The sequence below is a fragment of the Pristis pectinata genome, chromosome 22 (assembly GCF_009764475.1).
Source record: "Pristis pectinata isolate sPriPec2 chromosome 22, sPriPec2.1.pri, whole genome shotgun sequence".
Lineage (NCBI taxonomy): Eukaryota > Metazoa > Chordata > Chondrichthyes > Rhinopristiformes > Pristidae > Pristis > Pristis pectinata.
Window position 1 is genome coordinate 15,690,800 of NC_067426.1, and position 22,309 is coordinate 15,713,108.

Here is a 22,309-nt window from a genome sequence, read left to right on the forward strand (position 1 = left end):
CCTGATTAGAATCCCATAGGACCACCTAGTGCTGAATGCAAAGAGTCAAGACCATAGGTGAACCAGATTGCCCTGCTGAAGACCATGGTTAAGACCATGGGTGAATCCCTGCTTGACTTGAGTACGAAATTACCGATGTTCTCTTAGCAGTTGAAGTTAGTTCCATACTTCCAAATATGGAGTTAGCTTCCTTGAATAAAAAGTGAAGTGTTAGAGGACACAAACAAAGAAACATGTAAAAGCTGTGAATTGCATGTCAGTGCAGTTTCTGAGACCTGAAACCAAAAGGAGAATCTGGAAATGCCCAGTAGGTCTATCCATGGTTTTCTCTCTAACATAGTTAACAGAGCTCACAACTATGTGTCTCATCTATTTCCTGTACCTCTGTTTTCACAACTTCTTCACCCTACCAACAGCAAGGATAGGGTTCTACTCATCCTCTGCTGTAAGATTATACACCTGTAGTATTGACTTAATGTTTCTCTCCTCCACAAACACTGCCTGATCTGCTGGGCATGTCCAATATTTGGCTTTTTCATTTCAATTCTCTTCAATAGCTCTGACCTGCATTTTACAGTTTCTACATATCCCTTTTTTTTTCTCCCTGGCTGTCCTCATTAATTATTAGCCAGACATCTCCATACATAGTGGAATTACCTCAGCAATCCTAGCCTCTCCCTATCAGAGGTGTTCCTGTTGTCCTATCAATTAGAAAGTATCCAGATGAGCACTTGAATCGCCAAGGTGTAGAAGGCTACCAACCAAGTACAGGTAAATGGAATCAGTATAGAGGTGCTTGATGGTTAGCATGGACATGGTGGGCCAAAGGGCTTGTTTCTGTGCAGTATGACCGTCTGACTCCATGGTTGATTCTGTGCAGTCAAACTGTGGTTGGCACCTTTTACAAGTTCTGTGGGATATTTTATGCATTAAATTTTATATGCTGCATCCAATGAATCGCTTCCAGCAGCTGTTTTGTCTAGTCAGCTGTAATGACAATGTACCCTCAGCAGGAAGGAAGGACCTGTAGAGCAGCTCACGATATGCCAGGTAAATCAAACCACCCTAACTGCAATTAAATAAGCAATGCAGACAAGTTATGACTACTGTCTGTTTATTGTCAGGTTTACTGATGTTTATGTCTAGAGTAAATAATTGGGGAAAGACACACGGTAGTATAAAAATAACAGAATGGGTTCTCATACACAACAGTGACCTGGAGTGCACTGTATGTGAGCTTCTGTACACTGGGTGCCCATTGTGGGGGTTTGGCATGAGGTTGGGTTGCCATTCACTCTGAGGAGCAGCTGTATGGACCATGTGGTGGGCAGCCACGTGTGAAAGACGCAGATGATGAAAACTGAAATAAAATCAGAAAATGCTGGAAACTTTCAACAGGCCAGGTAGTAACTGTGGAAAGAGAAACAGTTGAAGGGTCTTCTATTATCAACCCCTTGTCTGGTTTTACTCTCACTTGTGTGTTAAGCTAACTGAGGACAGGCTTGAGACTAAACTGGTTGCATAGGTCGCTGCCATTCAATTACCTGCCAAGCTCTATCCCTACCCCTTATGTAGTTGGGGAACAGATTGCCTGTTAATGATATGTGAATTCAGGCCTTGTAGGATGTCTGATTCAGATTCTGTCTGTTGTGTTCCCTAGGCCTTGACAGTACTGTGCAGAAATATCCATTTGACCAATGGCAAGTGAATGGGGAGCAACTTCTGCGATTATCACAGCAGAACCTGGAGGAACTGGGTGTGAAGCAAATTGGGCACCAGGAGCTGATTCTGGAAGCAGTGGAGCTACTGTGTGCACTGGTAAGGAAGGGTCATTACTCTGTGTGCCATGTGGATTCTAATCACACCGGATGGAAGCTCTGAACCTATTCTATTCATTTTGTTGCCTGGGATATTGACTTGAATTAGGAATGTTACATATTCATGTCCGTTGTCGCTGAATCCCTCAATTGCCAGTGGCTGATTGACAAATCTTCCTGGCTATGTTGATCTCTATGGTTTGATAATGTTACAAGTACCTTTTAATAGGGTGCACAGCATGGTGTAGAGGAACCACTTGCATTAACTGCTAGGGTAGAGATTTCTTTTGTTACAGGATTCTTCTGCAACCTGCTGAGAATCCACCACTTTCCTGTCTTTCATAGCACTGGAACTGCTGGAGGAACTCAGCGGGTCTAGCAGCATCTGCTGAGGGAAATAGACAGTTGAGTTTCAGGTCGAGACCTTTCACCTGGACTGAAAGAGTAGATGGGAGATAGTCATTATAAAGGGGGGGGGGGGGGGTAAGGCAAGAGCTGACAAAGGATCGGTGGATCAAGCTGAGGAGAGGTTAATTGGCAGATGGAGTCTGGTGGCAGAGGGAAGGGTAGAAGTAGTGATAGAGGGAGGGAGGCGATAGGTAGAAGCAACAAAAGGCTGTAGAGGATGGTGAAAAGTGGAACAAAATAAGGGAGGTATAGTGGGCAGATGGGAACAGTGGGGAAAGGGGACCCAGTGGGAGGAGTGTATGGGTGGGGGAGGAGAAGGAAACTGGGTGATTAGGGGTGGGGGGCTTGTTGGAAAGTGTGTGTAGGAGGACCTGGGTAGATGAGAAGGAAGGAGAAAGGGACAGAGGGGGAGCAGGGTACTTGAAATTGGAGAAATCAATATTCATACTGTTGGGCTGTAGACTATCCTGGTGGAATATAAGGTGATCTTCCTTCAGTTTGCTTTTGACCTCACCCTGGCAGTGGAGGATGCTGAAGACAAACAGGTCAGTGTGGGAATGGGAAGGGGACTTAAAATGGCTGGCAACCAGGAGCTCTGCCATTGTGGACAGAGTGCAGGTGCTCAGCAAACCAATACAGAGGAGGCCACATCGAGAGCACAGAATGCAATAGACAAGGTTAGAGGAGGTGCATGTGCCTCTCTGCCTCACCTGGAAGGGCTGTTTAAGTCCCTGGATGGTGGTGAGGGAGGAGCTGTAGGGACAGGTCTTGTGTCTTGTCTCTTGTGTCTCCATTTTACAGCACTAGACTTGATTTGGCTCCTCCAACCTACCCAACTAATATACTGTCCCAGTTTCATATCATCAGGGAACTTGGAGAGCTTTATTATTGATTTCCCTGCTCATTTTTAATCAATAATTATTAATATACATCAAACACAACCCCCAGAATCAATTGCTCACAGTAACAATTAATCATGTCTTTCCATTATAGTATAATAGCAATTACTAAGAGTTCTGCGCCCATTGATTTATCTCCTTAACTACCCACCTTCCCCTTCCAGATTACCTTGACATGTATATACATTTTCAAATACTTGATTGTATCTGTTGATAGTAACTTTTTCAATCTTCTTAAAACCATGTCTTAATTTCTTGTTGCTCCAGTGTTATTACTGCCACTCTATCCTTCTCTCTGTGATGCAGACACTGGACATTAGGTCACCATATGTCACAGCTCCGTTAGCTTGCAGGCACCATTTTATTGTTTCCAGAACAAATTATGGCTGTATCCCCAACTCAACCAGTTAATTGCTAATTCCCCTTCTACGAACTGCTTTTCAACTGTTTCACAGTAATCTTCTGTCTACAACCATGAATGGCCTTGCTGAGATCTAGGCTGTAAATCTACTGAGTTACTTTGTCAACTAAATCATGATATGCTAAAGCTGTTCAAACTAATTTGCAAAATATAATCAACCCATTGTAATGCATTGCTGATTTTAAACCATGTTTTTCCTAATGCTTCACTCTTGCAGGATGTTTTCAAAGTACAAGTAGATCCAGCTTGTACTGGTTTTGCTGTACTGGAGATGAAAGAATTTCTCCCTCACAGAAACCTGTAACCACCATAAAGAACGGAAACTAATTGTGTAGAATTGAAAGTGCTGATTGATGTTTTAGGTTCAAACACTGACTGTATTCCTAAGGGATCTAAACTCAAATACAACCTGGTGAAATCAATTATGGTTTGCTTCAAATGGGCAGCTTGGGGTTTATGATTTCATTGTATAAAGCTGCCTTCAAGTTAGTTATCTTGCTGAGCTGATAATCTAGTTTCCATCAGCAGGCATGTCCTAAAGAGATGCTAATGTCCTTGCCTACCCAAAGAGGAGAGTTATTATTCACCCTAAGAATAAGAAAATCAATATTATTCAGCACTGGTTATTTTATTCTGCCCCAATTAATAAAGAGTTGGAATTAACTTGTCAATGATTTAGAAATTCATTGGATGGAGGGTGAATTTAGATTTGTTCATTTCATTTGAATTGACATTCTCTATCAGCAGCCAAGAGAATGTATATCATTTAATCCCAAGAGCTCCAGTGAACTTTTAGCATATCTATTCAGTCTAATCTTTGCTTCCAGTTTACATATTAACCAGTTTAAGTAATGTTTATGAGTTGGAGTTGTGATGCTGACTTTTTGTTCATCATTCCAATAAATTGTGATCCAACAATTTGCAAGGGAACTAATTGTGTGGTTATTATGTGGTTAGAAGTTTCTGAAATGATCTTTGGTTTGTACATGGCTATCTTCCCAGTGAGTTTCTTTCTGAATGATTTTTGTCTTCACTTTCAGACCTATGACCTTGAGACAGAGAATCTGAAGATTCTGATGGAGAAGCTGAGAGCTGTCTCTGGAACCCTTCAGTCCTTCATCGTCAGTCGGAGGAAGGCCACCCCCAGTCCACAGAGAACTTCTGGAGACCTCCTCTGCTCTGTTATTGACCTTCTTCAAATCACCAAAGCTATTTTTTCCTGGCTGAACAGGTACTCATTTTAATTAATACTTTGGATTATTACTGTAACCAACAGAATGGAATCACCACCTTTCTTCCCAATCCTTCCTAAAAATTGTGTGTTAATTGTTATACATTAAACGTTTTTTTTGGTATGAAGGGGGAAATATCTCTTTCCAGCAACTTGGATTTCTGCAGTAAATGAAAAGCAAAATAACTGCAGATGCTGGAAATCTAAAATAAAAACAGCAAATGCTGGAAATAGCCGGTACTGTTGCCACAAAACAACAAATTTCATGTCATGTAAATCAGTGATAATAAATATGATTCTGATAGTCAGCGGGTTAGGCTGCATCTGTAAGGAGAGAAATAGAGCTAATGTTTTAGGACAAAGAATCAACCTGTTTCTCCTTTCATAGATGCAGCCTAACCTGCTGATTATTTCCAGCAGTTTGTCTTTTTATTTAAATTAATCTAGGTAACAGAAAAGGTGGGGGTGGAGGGGAGGGGGGGGAGCACAATGGGTGTGCAAAAGCTCAGTTTGTCATTACATAGATGATACAAATTTAGATACTCTGTCAGTGAAATAATGGGGCAGTTAAGGAAAGATTAAGCTTCTTTGTCTATGTAATGTGTTGCTAAATTTGTGTCGTCTATGTAATGACAAGCTGAATTTTTCCAGCATTTACTCTTTTTATTTTGGATTTCTGCAGTGTCTTTTTTTTACAGTGGCACATCACTGTATAGTTTACAAGATACTGAACAAAGATTCGACATATAAATTGAATTTATATCATGTGTTTTAATGAGAGAAGATTCGTGGAAGGAAGAGTAAAGAAATTGCTAGGTCGAGCCTTCACCATCAATGGTGGAATGAAGTAAAAGATTTACACTGAAAGATTACGTGCAGAGAAAGGAATGTGAAACTGTGGAGATTTGTGCAACTAGGATGAGGCAAGGCCATGCAGTGAGTTTTGGTCAAGACAGAAAATTTTAAGTTCACATTGGTGGATAGGGAGGTTGTGAAAGTCACTGCAAAAAACCATCATGTGGTGTGGCATGGAGCTGGTTGGGTACAAGTGTTGAATACATTGATCCACGTGGAGGTGTGGAATAAAATCAATGGGCAGTAGTGGTGGTTGTTCACCATTCTGGATGATCTGAGCCCCCAGAGAAATTCTAACCATACTTCTCCTCTGCCAAACCAGGTACCCATTTATATGTATAATAAATTACACCGAAATGAAGAAAGAGATCATCAGGTTATGCATGGAGCTAGCAGAAACTATCCATAAGGTTTGTCAAATTTACAAAGTCTCCTGTAGTTCATAGAATTGCATATAATTTGCAGCACAGAAATGAGCCATTCAGTTCTAACAGGTTTTTTTTAGTTCCAACAGGCCTGTGTTGGGACACTGCTTCTGGCTTCATTCTCACCCTCTCAGCATAGTCTTCTGTTCCTTTCCCATATACTTAGCAAGCTTGCACTTAAATGCACCTGTGTGAGACATTGATGAACAAGTGATATGAAATCCAGAGGTTTTTAAGCGTTGTTGTGTCTTTCACCTCTTCTCATTTGAATATGCCAGCCCTTCTGGGGGTACATGGTATATTGATTAATGTAAGTAGTACATGATTTATTTATACAGGGTTTCAGGTTGTGATAAATAGTGAGAGTCAGACTCCATCCTCGAGTGTGGCATCATGAAGTTGATGAATTCCAAAGAAAGGGTTTGCAATAACTTTATTCTTTTGTTTATTCATTCCTCCTCGCATCCAGAAATAGCTCTCAATTTAATATGGGCAGAGATCTCCCTTGCAGGAGAGAAACCATTATGTTCTATTCAACCTTTTGAACTCCTTTGTATCCTGTTCTGCACTTTTCTCATTCTGTCTAACTCTGACTCTGATATCCTATCTTCAAAACAAAACTTTTTGGACACTAAGGGATTTTTTTATGCAAAGGATGGAAAAACAACAGAGATGGATAATCAGCTATAATCTTGGTGAATGGTGGAGCAGATGTGAGGGTAATTCTTGCTCTTATGTCCTTGCGTTCAACCATTCTCTTCAACTAATGTTCACTCCAAGTAATGCTCTGTAAGCCAATTGGACTGTTTGAATGTTCAAAGTGCAATGCAAAAGGTATCTACATGCCTGGCGCTCACGAAGAGTTACTGAAGTTGGGAAAAGCAGATGATTTGTGAAGAGATTTGCAGTAACTTACCACAAATCTCTTCCGTCAAAAATCTGTTTCCCCTTGTGTATGGTTATGCTATAAATTCATTGAATTGAATGTTGCAGGGGAAGGTCACAGGAAGAAGAACTCTGATGATAAGCCAGTGATGTAATACATGTGCAGCTAAGACTGACAAAAGTTCAGGTTTTTTTTGAGAGACTGCAGGAAGAGTAAACTTCTGTGGAATGCAAGCAGCTGATGACATTCCTTAATCTGAAGAATGAATGAGGCTGATATCTGGAGCTCTAACCTCCTAAATCTGGTGCTCTCAGAATAATTTGGGTATGAGAGGAGGGAGGTAAAGTCTTCATTTCTTTCCTTCTTGCAATTGTTCCCTCCATCCCAATGTGTCCCTCACCTTCAGCTGCAATGCCTCGAGGATCACAATACTGGGAGGATTTATCGGCCAATTGTATGTGTGTGACTTGTGTACAGGCCTGTCAAATCACAGATCAGAAACAGGAAGCTGTTCAACTCACCCCATCTACACTGGCTGAAATAGATCTACCATCTTCTCGCACTTGGTACAAATCCCATCCAGGCCACTATCACGCTCTACATGTAAAGATTTTTTCCTCGCCTTCCCTTTAATCCTTCTACCAATTACTTGAAATCAATGCCCCTTAGTTTTTGACCCCTCAACTAAGGGAAATAGGTCCTTTTTACTCTGTCCAAGTCCCTACCAATTTTATAGACCTCAATTAAATCTCCTCTCAGACTTCAGTTTCAAAGAAAACAGCCCCAGCCTATCCAATCTTTCCTCATTGCCAAAAATTTCCAAGTCTTGGCAACATCTTCATAAATCTCAATACCTCCTGCAATGTAACAACAACTTTCCTTCAAGTGGTGGCCAGGACCACATGCAACATTCATACTGTGGCTTAATAATTATTGTACACAGTTCTGGCATAGCTTCTCTGACCTTGTATTTTCGGCTAATAAAGAAAAACATTCTGTATGCCTTTTAAAGCATGGAAACCTAGAAAGATAAGAACATGTGGAGGCTATTTGGCCCCTCTTGTCTGCCCCACCGTTCAATTACATCATGGCTGACTTTATATCTCAAATAATATTTATTTATTTATTTTTAAAATTTTATTTACAGCGTGGTAACAGGCCCTTCTGGCCCAATGAGACAGCGCCGCCCATTTTTTTTTCTCTTGCTCTCTTTCTCCATACCCCTTGGTGCAATTTGTGTCAAGAAATCTATCTATCTCCTTCTTAAATAAATGCAATGACATAGATTCCACAACTACTTGTGGTAGAGAATTCCACACGTTCACCACCTTATTAACCATCTGATCTGTCCTGGTACTTTTAAGGATGTGTGCATGAACATTCCAAGGAATGTTCCTCCCATTTATTATGTATTCCCTTGTTTTGTACTTCCACGAATGTATTTCCTCATACTTCTCTGGATTAAACTCCATTTACTGCTTTTCTACCAAACTGACCAAACCAAATATATCCTGCTGAGGTTGATTTCTCCCTCCCTGTCAATCACACAGCCAATTTTGTGTCTCATCTGAACACTTCTTTCTCTTGTCCCTTGTATTTAAGTAATTCATATGTATAACAAAATGCATGGGACAGGGTATTGAGCTCTGCAGAACCCAACTGGTAACAGCTTTCCAATCACAAAAACACCCATTAATCATTACCCTCTGCTTCCTGCTATTGAGTCAGTTTTGAATCCAATTTGCCACTCTTCTTTGGAACTCGTTCACCTTTAGATTTTAACCTGCGGTCCATGTGCTGTCGTCAAAAGTCTTGTTTTTGATGTAGTCAAAAGACTACATCAAAACTATTGCCTTCATCAATCCTCCTTGTAACTATCTCAAAAAAATTCAATTGTTTGTCTCTTTTTAAAAAGTCCATGTTCTTGATGAAACTGTATCTTTCTGAATTAAGGTTTAGTCTGTTTGTCGAAATTGTCTCCAATAACTTGTTCACCGCTGAATTTAAAGCAACTGGCCTGTAAATTATTGGTTTATCCGTTCCTCCTTTTTTAAACAAAGGTACATTTTCAGTCCTCCTGGCACACTCCTTTAGCCAGGGATAATTGAAAAATGATGGTCAGAGCCTTTGCAATTTCCTTCCTTGCTTCTTTGAACAACCTGGATGTAGTACCCTTAATACTTGCTCTTTTATTTGCTGGTTATCCCAGCCGATATTTCATATACTTCCTCCTTAACTACAACAATGGTGTCAATCCCTTCTTTCATAACACAGCTGCAAAATATTAACTCAGAATTCTTATTTGTATCCTCTGCCACAACACTGTTCAACTTTAACACGCCCTACACTTTCCTTGGTTATCTTCCTGCTCCTTATGATTTATAAAACATTATTGGATTTTCTTTCTGACGTTTCCTACCAGTATTTTCTTCAAGCCCTCTCTTTTCTTCACTACCTTTTTAATTTTTTTACCTTTTAGTGTCAGTATTTTTCAAGGCTTTCTTTATGTTAAACTCTTGTTATCTTGCATAAGCTTCCCTTCCTTTTTTTTGCCTTATCCTACTGTCTATGTTATCCAGGGGAGTTTTAGGTTTAGCAGTGCTGTGATTATTTCTTCATGTGAACATGTTTACTTTGAACCTCTTGAATCTCCTTTTTGATTGCCTCCTGTTCTAAGATTGATTTACCATCAATAAGCTGGTTCCAGTCCACTTTTGCTGAAAATGGCCTTATTACAGTCTAGAACTTTTATCCTCAGTTTATGTTTGTTCTTTCCTATAATGGTGCTAAGTCTACAAAAATGTTCTCGCTGATACTCCTTCCACCTACCTAGCTTCATTCTCTGGAGCTAAATCCAGAATTATTCTACACCACCACCCCACCACTGTCCACCATTTTTATTGGGCTTGCCGCATACATATCTCTTTAAAAATTTACCTTCCTGCAGTTCAGGAGTTCTGTGACCTCTGTACCTACTACATTGATTGTATCCCAGTTAATATCTGGGCAATTAAGTCCTGCACGTCAGAAATTTGTCTGTTTTATCTGCCTGGGACTGTCCCAACAGTGCGATTGCCCTTTCTTTTTGTCTTCGATTAAACCCATGTAGATTCATTTGATGATCCTTCAAACTTGTCATCTTTTGCCACTCTAGTAATTATTTTATCCCCTCTTTCTCATGTGAAAAATCTCTCACTAGGAACATTAAGCTGGCACTCCTGCCCCTTTTCAAGCCACGATTCCGTAATAGTTCCACGTGTCAGTCAGTGCCTCAGACCATCTGCCTTGTATGCTATACAAATATCCTTGTATTTCCATTGGTTATTTATCCTCTGCTTCCTACCCATCCACAAACTGTTGCTCAGCCGTAGCTTCACAGGTCTTGGATGCCTTCCAATGCTTGCCGAAGTGGTTATTCTTCATGCATGAGTGAGTGTGTTTCATTGTGAAAAGCACCACAGCTGAGCCTCAAGCTGCCCAAAGTCCAGAAAGGTACAGATATCAGGAGAGTCCACTGATAAGGATCAGTAGCAATCTCCCTCCATACTCCTAAGGACAATGGTAATATTTGTAATACTGTGTTCTCTCCATAGCTTAGATCATATCCCTTATCACACACTGAAGTGCAACATATTAATACTTTATGTGGAAATTTATTATATTTTGAAGTCCCAGATGAACATCTTAAAAGATTGACTCTTTGCCAAGTTTGTCTCTTAGTTATAACATGATTACTGAGTCCTGATTAGCTGGATTATGATCTGTCATTGATATCTGTTCTGTTGTTTAGGAATACAGCCAGACAGAGAAAGAAAACTGGATACTTAGCATTGTAAGTATGAATCGATTATCTCCTTTTATATTGCATCATCATGAAACCAAGTAACATGTGAATACCTCTGAGTCAGAAGGCTTAGGTTCCTAGTACAATGCTGTTGGTGGTGCTTTATTTCAGATGAGGTGTAAACCAATGCCCCATTTGTGCTATGGGATGGTAAAAGAACAATAGCAAAACCATTTAATTAGTATTTCAGGTCTGGTTCCTGTTCTGGAAGCCACTTCAAGTCAATGGAAAGCAAATGAGGCAGCTGCTATGCTGAGAACACTAGATACCAACAGTTAAACAACAGTATTCCCAGAGAGGTAGTTGGACTGATAATTGAGTCCCACTCTGGAACCATTTGAACTATGTCTTGAGGAGATTTGCCTGTGGGAATAACTTTCCTTTTGCCTGTCACCTCCCCACTAAATCAGGGTGCAGGAAGTTTATCCAGCAGTCCATGCTGAATGTCAGTTGTACAGTTTGTTAGATAATTACACAACTACAGAATTGTACCTTTTTAGGAGTAGTTTGCAATAGAGATTCATCATTAGTTGGCAGGGCTAGACATGCAGTGTAATGACTTCAATAGACTGAATTTGTGAGTACCTCTCACTCCTGCTAAAGCTAACCGGCAGTTGTATTTAGCATGCTGTTCTCCCCATTCCGTCTGATGCAGGTAAGGTAATGTTGCTGTGCAGTCTGTTCTGTTTGGTCCCATCTCATACAAAATCCTTCCTTATTCAGTGCAGAGAGCTCTCCAGTTTCTGTGAAAATATGGTCATGGAAAGCCCTGAGGAGTTAGTGAATCAACGTGCCTGCCTGGAGACTATACATTTACTCACCACTTCACCAGGACAGAGTCTGGTGAGTTTACATGTTCTCCTGAGGACGTGGGGGATTGTGGAGGGAATACAGCTCGTGGACATTATTTTTAAATGAATGCTTAGAAGTTGGGCTTTAGAGACTAGAAACTATTTTTTCCCAATTTTGTTTTTCATAACTTTTTTTTAAAAAGGCATATGTAATTTGTATCTCATGGACCTAGAGTGTTTATCTCAACTCTAGAATGCCTTGGCAGTGTTTCATATACACTGTGCTATCTTAATGTGCAGTGACACTAAGCAGATGTTTATCTTCCAGCTTGGCTGTGTTGGCAAGGTATCACCCCTGATTACAGTGCCAAAGGATTACAGCTCCACCGAGGATTGAACATGCATTTTAGGCGGACATTATAGGGGAGTAATGTAGGGGTGCTCCATCATTAAGACTGTCATCCTTCAACTAAGACATTAAATTGATGACCTGCCTTTCTGCTTTGGTTCAAGTAATTGTTTAATTATAATCTTCTGTTAATTCAGTCACTTTTTCTTGCTCCATAAATAATGTCTCATCAGTAGTGTGGTTAGCGTAACACTTTACAGCGCCAGCAACCCGGGTTCAATTCCCGCCGCTGTCTGTAAGGAGTTTGTACGTTCTCCCCATGTCTGTGTGGGTCTCCTCCGGGTGCTCCAGTTTCCTCCCACATTCCAAAGAGGTACGGGTTAGGAAGTTGTGGGCATGTTATGTTGGCACCGGAAGTGTGGCGACACCTGCGGGCTGCCCCCAGAACACTCTACGCAAAAAGATGCATTTCACTGTGTGTTTTGATGTACATGTGACTAATAAAGATATCTCAAGATCTTAAATCTTTGTTTTATTGGTCTAGAAAGCCCTTTAACTCAGTAGAATGAATTATCAAAGCAGCATTATCAGCTCCTCTTTTCATATACCATACTGCAAGCCAAATTGACAAACCAGTGTCTTGTTTATGATCTATAGCCACTCAGGGGTGGTCCCTAAGCCTTCAGCAGTCAAAGGTAACTGCTTGTGAATGTTTTTGCATAGTTTAGAAACACTAGTTGGGGAACAGAACACCTAATAATTTCCTTCACTAGAGTTTCTTTTGTGTCAGTGCATGCATGTAGAGTCTGTGTATAATGTGGTGTGCAGAACTCTTGTGTTGAATGTAAAGAGGGATCCATGTGTTTATGGTTGGGAGATATTTTCTCTCATTCCTTTAGGGGAACTGTTGTCATTGTCTCTGATCTGAACACACCCAGGCTTTCATAATCCTTTCTAGTGGCTCATTTTGCAGATAAGTTGAAGTGTAATTAAACTGTTGAAACTGTGATGCAGTCAATGAGACCACTCATTGAGAAAATTACATTGGGAAAAGTTTCTGGCACTTAAATTGTGGCATCATATTTTAACATGCACTCCTCTACTCTTAATTCTGTGACCTCCAAAATTAGTCCTCCACGTCTTCACTGCTATGCATTCCCATGTACCCTTCCACTTTGTGCTGCTATATATACACCTCCTTGCTGACCAAGAGACTTCTACATATAATGCTTTTGCACATTCTCCAATATCCACTTCCAGTTCCTGCTTCGATACATATGTCACCTTGTTTTTCCACATATCTACATGCAAGCTCACCAGCTTTGTGAAATCAGAGTCAACAACACACACTCCAATTTCATGCTTGGATCTCAAAACTCAGGACCTCCTGACCTCCCTCAGTCTCTGGTCCATAATCTCTAAGTTTTTACAGATTGCTAGGGAAAGAAATGACTTGCACTTGTAGAGAACTTATCACGACTTCAGCATCTCAAAGTACTCTTCAAACAGTAATTCATTGGTTATAGTGTAGCTATTTAATATAGGAAATACAGTATTTAATTAGTTGATTCCAGCTTCAGAGGTGTGGGGGCAGGGAGTGGGAGAGCACAAACAGTTGCAGGGACACAATAATTTATTTTTTGAGGAGGTATCTAAGAAGATAGGGCAGTAGGTGTTGTCTTTATGGACCTTAGTAAGGCATCTGACAAGCTCCTGCATGGTTGACTGGCCAAGAAGGTTACGACACATGGGATCCAAGTCAAGCTAGCCAACTGGATCCAAAATTGGCTTGGTGATAGGAGGCAAAGGCTAGTGGTGGAAGAATGCTTTTCTGCTTGGAAGTCTGGGACCAGTGGTGAACCACAAGGATTTGTGCTGGGACCCTGTTGTTTGTTATATATATATTAATGCCTTCGATGTGAACGTAGGAGGTATGATTAGTTAGTTTGCAAATAACATGAAAGTTAGTGGTGTTGTGTATAGCGAGGAAGGTTGTCCAAGCCAGCAGCAGGATGTAGATCAGATGGAAAGTTGGGCAGAGCATTGGCAGGTGGAATTTAATTGTGACAAATGCAAGGTAATGCATTTTGGGAAGTCAAAAGGGACAGAACATGAGCAATAAATGGTAGAGCACTAAGGACAGTTGATGAAATGAGGGACCTTTGGGGTTCAAGCCCATAGTTTCCTGAAAGAAGCAACACTGGTAGATAGAGTAGTGAAGAAGGCATATGGCAGGCTTGCCTTAATAGGTTGGGGCACAGAATATAAAGTTGTAAAATTATGTTGCAACTTTATATAACACTGATTACACTGCACTTGGAGTATTGTGCACAGTTCTAGTCGCCACATTATTGGAAGGATGTGGTTGTGCTGCCAAGAATGGAGGGGAGATTCACCAGGACATTGCCTGGGTTGGAGGACTTTAGTTAAGGAGAGTGCTTGGATAGCTTTGTATTCTCTTCCAGCCTTTTCAAATGGTGATTTCTTGTACTTTGGGCCATAGCTTGTCAATTGAATTGCTCAATTATATAGATATAAAAAAATGAGCTGATATAATCTAATTTCATCACAGTTTCTTGTTTGTTGGAGAACTGGATTTACTTCCTGCATAGAGGTCAAAAGTCTCTCTTATTCATCCATTTGAGATGCATTCATTTCTCTTTTGAAGTTCTAGACTATAATACAGTAAATGTAGTTATCATTCAGGATTTAATTTCAGGTCTTTCTGAACTGCATCCACTTTGATTTAGATAAGTGTTCAAAATGGTTTGTAATTCCAACTGCTGTTGATTAAAATCTCTCTGTACAATTCCTTTATTTAAAATATTTACCATTTCATAGGTGAATTCCGATCAAATCATTGGCATCAACAAACATCCTTTCCCTCTCCTGCCCTGTCTTGCTGCCACTGTTCCATAGGCTCGACAGCCCTTTGGAACTACATCCATGGTTTGCCGTATGTGTCCCCAGACAATGGGTGTAGTTAGGCTGCTCAGTCATGGGAGGTGTCCAGTTCTGTGACCACCTGACAACTATACGTACACACATTCCGATAGACATGACTGTGCAATGACTAGCAACAGAATCCCTGCTGATTTATTTATTTATTTATTTATCCTTCTGCCTAGCCCAGGATGCCAACATCAGTTATATGGTCTTCAAGGCTACTCCATGCTGATCTGTTTGACTCCTTTTAATGCTGTTATTACAAAAGTATCATTATGTTGTGGAAGTGGGAACACTAATGATTTTTTAACATTTCCCCCACAGCCAGGATCACTAGATAGGCATATTTGAACTAAATTAGCTTACAGAGAGATTCCCTTTTATACTACTCCTAGTGGTATTTATCAGATTATGCCGTAGTTAAACTTAGAACCTTTCACGCTACCCTGCTGCCTGCCCCACCTGTGGCAAAATCTGCAGCTTCCACATTGGCCTCATCTGTCAACTCAGAACTGGAATAGAAGTGTCAACCCCACAAGACTGCTTAAGAAATAGTAGTAGTCATAGGAAGGTACAAAGGCAGCAAATCAGTTCAAGTGTCCAATAAAGGAGATGTTTTAAGTTGCTCAAATTTAATAAGTGCTGTGGGTAATTTTTAATTTTGTACCTTACCTAGCGAAAAATGGCCATTTCCTCATCTTTGAAACTCCGCAGAAACATAGAGCAGGTTTGAAGTAGGTTTCTGATTTCTTAACCAATACTTTGCCTGAAATGTCTGCTGACACTAAGATAATCATTTTCAAACTTTTTTGTATATTCAACCTGAGATCATCATATCCAATAATCTGCAATGGTATGTAAAATACAAACGGAAGGCCCTTTGTCTTTGACCTGAAATGTCAATTCTGTTTCTCTTCCCACAGCTGTGGCTGACCTGCTGAATATTTCTAGCATTGTCTGTTTTTATTTTAGATTTCCAGCATCTGCAGTTATTTTCATTTTAATCTACAATGGTAATTCGGTTCTAAACTAAAACCTCATGTCAAACTATTTTTACAGAAGTGATCTCCTCTTCCCAGCTGATGAATTCGGTTTGTGACAGCTGTGATCAGGGCTAACAGCTGTGACCATTGCTGACATGGGCACTCGGTACTGATAATGTTACAGATGGCTAAGATGTTAAACCTCAGAAGCATTTTAGTAAATGACATGAACTGCTCCACATTCATCACTTCAAATCTGAAAATTCCATGTCCCTAAGCAAATGGTCATGCTTTTATTTACCATGGCTGTATTATAGATTAAAAGCTATTTCTTTATCTTGTTCAGGGAATTGAAATCAAGTCAAATAATGGGCTGCATTTTATCACGGGGACTGCACTAAATGTAAGTGTAATTTATTCATCTCTATCCAACTGCCTGTCTTGGAGTATGCATGCATACAGTTACCCTTCTTCTGTGTGTCTTGCTCAATCTTCTGTGTTTGTTTTTATTTTTCTTTCTTCCTCCCACCCATCCTCCTTTCTTTCTCCTTTCTCCTTCTCTCTCTCTTTCTCCTTTCTCCTTCTCTCTCTTTCTCCTTTCTCCTGCTCTCTCTCTTTCTCCTTCTCTCTCTTTCTCCTTTCTCCTTCTCTCTCTCTTTCTCCTTCCCCCTCTCTCTCTTTCTCCTTCCCCCTCTCTCTCTTTCTCCTTCCCCCTCTCTCTCTTTCTCCTTCCCCCTCTCTCTCTTTCTCCTTCTCCCTCTCTCTCTTTCTCCTTCTCCCTCTCTCTCTTTCTCCTTCCCCCTCTCTTTCTCCTTCCCCCTCTCTTTCTCCTTCCCCCTCTCTCTTTCTCCTTCCCCCCTCTCTCTTTCTCCTTCCCCCCTCTCTCTTTCTCCTTCCCCCCTCTCTCTTTCTCCTTCCCCCCTCTCTCTTTCTCCTTCCCCCCTCTCTCTTTCTCCTTCCCCCTCTCTCTCTTTCTCCTTCCCCCTCTCTCTCTTTCTCCTTCCCCCTCTCTCTCTTTCTCCTTCCCCCTCTCTCTCTTTCTCCTTCCCCCTCTCTCTCTTTCTCCTTCCCCCTCTCTCTCTTTCTCCTTCCCCCTCTCTCTCTTTCTCCTTCCCCCTCTCTCTCTCTCTCTCCTTCCCCCCCTCTCTCTCTCTCTCTCCTTCCCCCCTCTCTCTCTCTCTCCTTCCCCCCCTCTCTCTCTCTCCTTCCCCCCCTCTCTCTCTCTCCTTCCCCCCCTCTCTCTCTCTCCTTCCCCCCCTCTCTCTCTCTCCTTCCCCCCCTCTCTCTCTCTCCTTCCCCCCCTCTCTCTCTCTCCTTCCCCCCCTCTCTCTCTCTCTCCTTCCCCCCCTCTCTCTCTCTCTCCTTCCCCCTCTCTCTCTCTCTCCTTCCACCTCTCTCTCTCTCTCCTTCCCCCTCTCTCTCTCCTTCCCCCTCTCTCTCTCCTTCCCCATCTCTCTCTCCTTCCCCCACTCTCTCTCCTCCCCCTCTCTCTCTCCTTCCCCCTCTCTCTCTCCTTCCCCCTCTCTCTCTCCTTCCCCCTCTCTCTCTCCTTCCCCCTCTCTCTCTCCTTCCCCCTCTCTCTCTCCTTCCCCCTCTCTCTCTCCTTCCCCCTCTCTCTCTCTCTCCTTCCCCCTCTCTCTCTCTCTCCTTCCCCCTCTCTCTCTCTCTCCTTCCCCCTCTCTCTCTCTCTCCTTCCCCCTCTCTCTCTCTCTCCTTCCCCCTCTCTCTCTCTCTCCTTCCCCCTCTCTCTCTCTCTCCTTCCCCCTCTCTCTCTCTCTCCTTCCCCCTCTCTCTCTCTCTCCTTCCCCCTCTCTCTCTCTCTCCTTCCCCCTCTCTCTCTCTCTCCTTCCCCCTCTCTCTCTCTCTCCTTCCCCCTCTCTCTCTCTCTCCTTCCCCCTCTCTCTCTCTCTCCTTCCCCCTCTCTCTCTCTCTCCTTCCCCCTCTCTCTCTCTCTCCTTCCCCCTCTCTCTCTCTCTCCTTCCCCCTCTCTCTCTCTCTCCTTCCCCCTCTCTCTCTCTCTCCCTCCCCCTCTCTCTCTCTCTCCTTCCCCCTCTCTCTCTCTCTCCTTCCCCCTCTCTCTCTCTCTCCTTCCCCCTCTCTCTCTCTCTCCTTCCCCCTCTCTCTCTCTCTCCTTCCCCCTCTCTCTCTCTCTCCTTCCCCCTCTCTCTCTCTCTCCTTCCCCCTCTCTCTCTCTCTCCTTCCCCCCCCTCTCTCTCTCTCTCTCTCCTTCCCCCCCCCTCTCTCTCTCTCTCTCTCCTACCCCCCCCCACTCTCTCTCACTCCTTCCCCCCCCCCCTCTCTCTCTCTCTCTCTCCTTCCCCCCCCTCTCTCTCTCTCTCTCTCCTTCCCCCCCCCTCTCTCTCTCTCTCTCTCCTTCCCCCCCCCTCTCTCTCTCTCTCTCTCTCTCCTTTCTCCACCTTCCTAGGCTTCTGTTTATATGTTCAGCTCTGTCAGCAAGTGCCTGTGGGTATACCTTGTGTAAGTGTGAGGCACATTTCCTATCCATTTTACTGAATCATTCTTTTAATAAGGACAACACTACAATGTTGTCACAGAGTCAAACACAACATAAACAGGTCCTTTGGCCCACCATATCCATACTGGCCATTAATGTAGATCCTATTTACCAGCACTAGGTCCAAACCCTTCAATGTGTTTACAATTCGAGTGCTTGTCCAGATTGTTAATTGTTGTGAGAGGGAGGACTACACTGTCCACAAGCAGTGAATTCCAGATTCCGACAACCCTCTGGGTGAAAAGGTTCTTCCTCCGATTCCTTGTAAACCTTTTACCCCTTACCCTAAAGCTATAGCCTATGTCCTCTAGTATTACATACCTCAAAAGCTGTTAAGATAAGATCTTTATTAGTCACATGTACATCGAAACACACAGTGAAATGCATCTTTTGCAATAGAGTGTTCTGGGGGCAGCCTGCAAGCTTCCGGTGCCAATGTAGCATGCCCACAACTTCCTAACCTGTACATCTTTGGAATGTGGGAGGAAACCAGAGCACCTGGAGGAAACCCACGCAGACACAGGGAGAACGTACAAACTCCTTACAGATGGCGGCCGGAATTGAACCCAGGTCGCTGGCACTGTAATAGCGTTATGATAACCACTACACTACCCTGTCTGTGTGCTTCTGTATTTTTGCATTTTGTGGTGTGTGTTTGAGTGTATTTCTCAATTTCTTCATTCTTATCTATGTGTCTTGCTCTATTGATCTGTTTCCTGTTTTATCTCCTTCCTGCACTGAGTGGCCTCTTGACCTCCCATAGTGCCATGATCCCCTCTATTCCTTCCGTAATGACTAGAACATTTGTCAGAGTTCCTGAATTTCTATAATCATTGTCATAAAAAATTGCAGCACTTCAAAGAGGAGGCTTTCACCATGGAACATTACCTTGGAGTGAACAATAAGTATCCATTTGCCAATGTCACCCACATTCTGAACACTTCTTGTTCTAACTGCTCATTAAAAGTTTATGTCTTTGACTAATTTACATTTGCCCAGCAAAATACGATTGCAGTGCTGGTAGAAATGTATGTACCTGCTGTGAGCCCACAGTTACTCTGGAAATCAGACTTGGAAGTCATTAAGGGCCTCACAGCACAGAAACGGGCCCTTCTGCCCACCATTTCTATGCCAACCACCAAATACTTATGTATACTAATCCCATTCACCAGCTCTTGGTCTGCTGCTGTCTACACCTTGGTGGTTTAAATGCTTATCCAGATGCTTCTCAAACGCTGTGAGAACCTTTACCTCCACTACATGCTCAGGCAGCCTGTTCCAGATTTCAAGTGACCCTCTGGGTGAAAAAATTCTTCCTCAATGGATCTTTATCAGGATGACAGGCTGTAACTAGTGGGGTGCCATCAGGATCAGTGCTTGGATTCCAGCTATTCATAATCTATATTTAGCTAAAGTGACCAATGACATATTTCCAAGTTTGCTGATGATGCAAAACTAGGGAGGAGGATGTAAAGAAGGTTTAAGGGATATAGTGAAAGTGTGTGAGTGGGGAGCAAGTAGGTGCAGCAAATGATTAGAAAGGCAATGATATGTTGGCCTTTATTACAAGAGGATTTGAGTTCAGGAGTAAAGATGTCTTCCTGCAATTATATAGGGCCTTGGTGAGACTGCACCTGGAGTCTTGTGTATAGTTTTGGCCTCCTTACCTATGGAGGGTGTTCAGCAAAGGTTCACCAGGCTGCTTGCAGGGATGGTGGGTTTGCTGCATGGGGAGTGATTAAGTAGACCAGCCCTGTATTCTTTTCAGTTTAGAAGAATGAAGGGAGACCTCATTGAAATTCACAAAATTCTCATGGAGCTCAATCGTGTATGGAGGGAGGATGTTTTCTTAAGATGAGAAGTCTAGGACCAAGGGTCACAGTCTCTGAATAAAGGATGTCATTTAGTTCTGAGGTGAAGAGCAATCTCTCCATGCAGAGGACATTGAAGCTTTGGAAATCTCTATCCTGGAGATCTATGGGAGTTCAGTAATTAAGAACAGAGATTAATAGATTTCTGGATATCAGGGGAATTGAGCAATATAAGGATAGTGCAGAAAAATGTCACTGAGGTAGACAATCAGTCAATGGCAGAGCAGGCTCAAGGTGTCATCTGGTCTACTCCTGCTGTTCTTGCGTTCTTGTATGCAGTCATATGTGCCTGAGTAGCATGCCAGGCAAAATGCTTATCCACTGAACGTGCTTACTTCCCCACCCACCTTCCTGCACCACTTTGAAAAGAGAAAGTGATTTCTAATTTAGGATTCTATGTAAATGGAGATATAGGTCCATTTTTAGGTAAAATGTGATCCACTCTGAGGACATTTTAATGTTTTCTTTTTATGACTTGAAACTGCTGTTAAAAAAAACTCAGAGAGAGCTGTTTGAGTCTAACCTGAAAGGTGGACTCGTTTATGAGAATTCATGTCGCACAATTATAATCACAGCTATTCTGATTTTATAATTTGAGGAAATTGTTCAGCTTCCCCAGTGCCTCTGGTGCATATTCCTGGGGTGAATTGTCCGTGATTGAATGTTTTATGAGCCTGGTTTCATTTGCCGTTCTTCAGTCTCCAGCTCAACGCTCTCAGAAGATTCGGCCAGGAGATGAGGTGGTCCAGGTGAATGATATGGTTGTGGTAAGTAATATGTATCCAACAAGCTGGTAGATGATTTAGTTTTGATGTGGTTCAATTGTTGGATGATGGAGTTGGTATTTGTCAGGGTGGGTGAAGAGATGAATGTCACAGTGAGAGTCCTGTATTGCAAAGTGCATGACACAAATGGGAGATCATGGAAATTACAGAGCAGTCTTGTACACAGATGAGTTTTCAGTTATCTCATCTATGCCATTGCTAACCCTTTTTCTGGAAGTGATTCTTTAATTACCCTTTAAACCCATAGGGGTAACTTTGAAAGGCTTAAACCTATACAAGAACACCAGTCATAGAATCACCCATATTATTGTTCTACCCTTCCTCCAAACACTTAGTAAAGTATTACACCTGAGAGTCTCACAATAATTGATTTTCATGTGCCTTATTTTTCAACTGGGAATCCTTCCCACCACATTCCTGTTATATTACTCAGGATTTTCTCAAAACATTCAATTAGTGCCTTACCCAGCTCCATGCTGACTAGCCCAGATTATTTAAATATGATTAATTTGCTTGTTTGAATCCAACTGAGGTAAGGTTAGCTGCCTATGATTTCATGACTCAGTCCTTTCCCTTTTGTTTTGATTCAGTGCGACCATTCCTGCTGTCTGGTCTTTTGTCACAATTTTCATTTCTCCAAATTTCTGGTTAATTCCCCTCCATCTTTTTCCCATATCCTAACTTCCCTCAGCAGGGCCCTGGTTTTCTGGGATAATGCCATAAGGAACTTTTTACTTGTAACCTAAACTTTTTTTTTTAAAATACCCTGGAACAGAGTAATGTGGTTGTTTTGAGCCTGTTCTGAAACTCAATGAGATTATGGCAGATCTGTGACCGAACTCTGTCTCCATTATCACTTACAATGGAGACAGAGTTAGGTCACAGATCTGTTATCAAACAACAGTCAATATCATATTTAAAATTTATAATTGATCTAGCAGGGATGAATATTCATAACTTCTGCCATGCATTTCACTTAGAAAAGTCTTGATTTTTGAATACTGTGCCCCTTCTCTGATTACCCAGTTTTATTAGTTGTAGGCGAAATGCTGGAATCTTTTTATCAAGGAAATTGGTAACGGGCCGGATGGGTGGAGTCAACGTTGATTTATGAAGAAGTTGATTTGACCAGTCTTTTAGAATTTCTTGAGGTTGTAATGAGAAGAGATATGGAAAGTTAATAAATATCCAGTATTGATTTCAGAGTAATTGTGTGTTACCTCGAACTCTTTTGTTAATGGTGCAGTTCTGATGCTTCCTTTTAAGGTTATTTATTTTGCATT

The 22,309-nt window shown here is 41.9% G+C and overlaps 1 protein-coding gene across 2 annotated transcripts in view; it reads left to right on the plus strand.

Annotated features, from left to right (window-relative positions):
- Positions 1–22,309, plus strand: part of cnksr1 (connector enhancer of kinase suppressor of Ras 1) — a 67,919-nt gene that overhangs the window by 15,171 nt on the left and 30,439 nt on the right. For both annotated transcript variants that reach the window (XM_052036359.1, XM_052036360.1), the window contains exons 2-8: positions 1,661–1,818; positions 4,586–4,776; positions 5,954–6,041; positions 10,733–10,774; positions 11,510–11,629; positions 16,202–16,258; positions 20,940–21,008. In XM_052036359.1, coding sequence (XP_051892319.1) covers positions 1,661–1,818; positions 4,586–4,776; positions 5,954–6,041; positions 10,733–10,774; positions 11,510–11,629; positions 16,202–16,258; positions 20,940–21,008 — 725 coding nt within the window. The remainder of the gene's footprint in view (positions 1–1,660; positions 1,819–4,585; positions 4,777–5,953; positions 6,042–10,732; positions 10,775–11,509; positions 11,630–16,201; positions 16,259–20,939; positions 21,009–22,309) is intronic.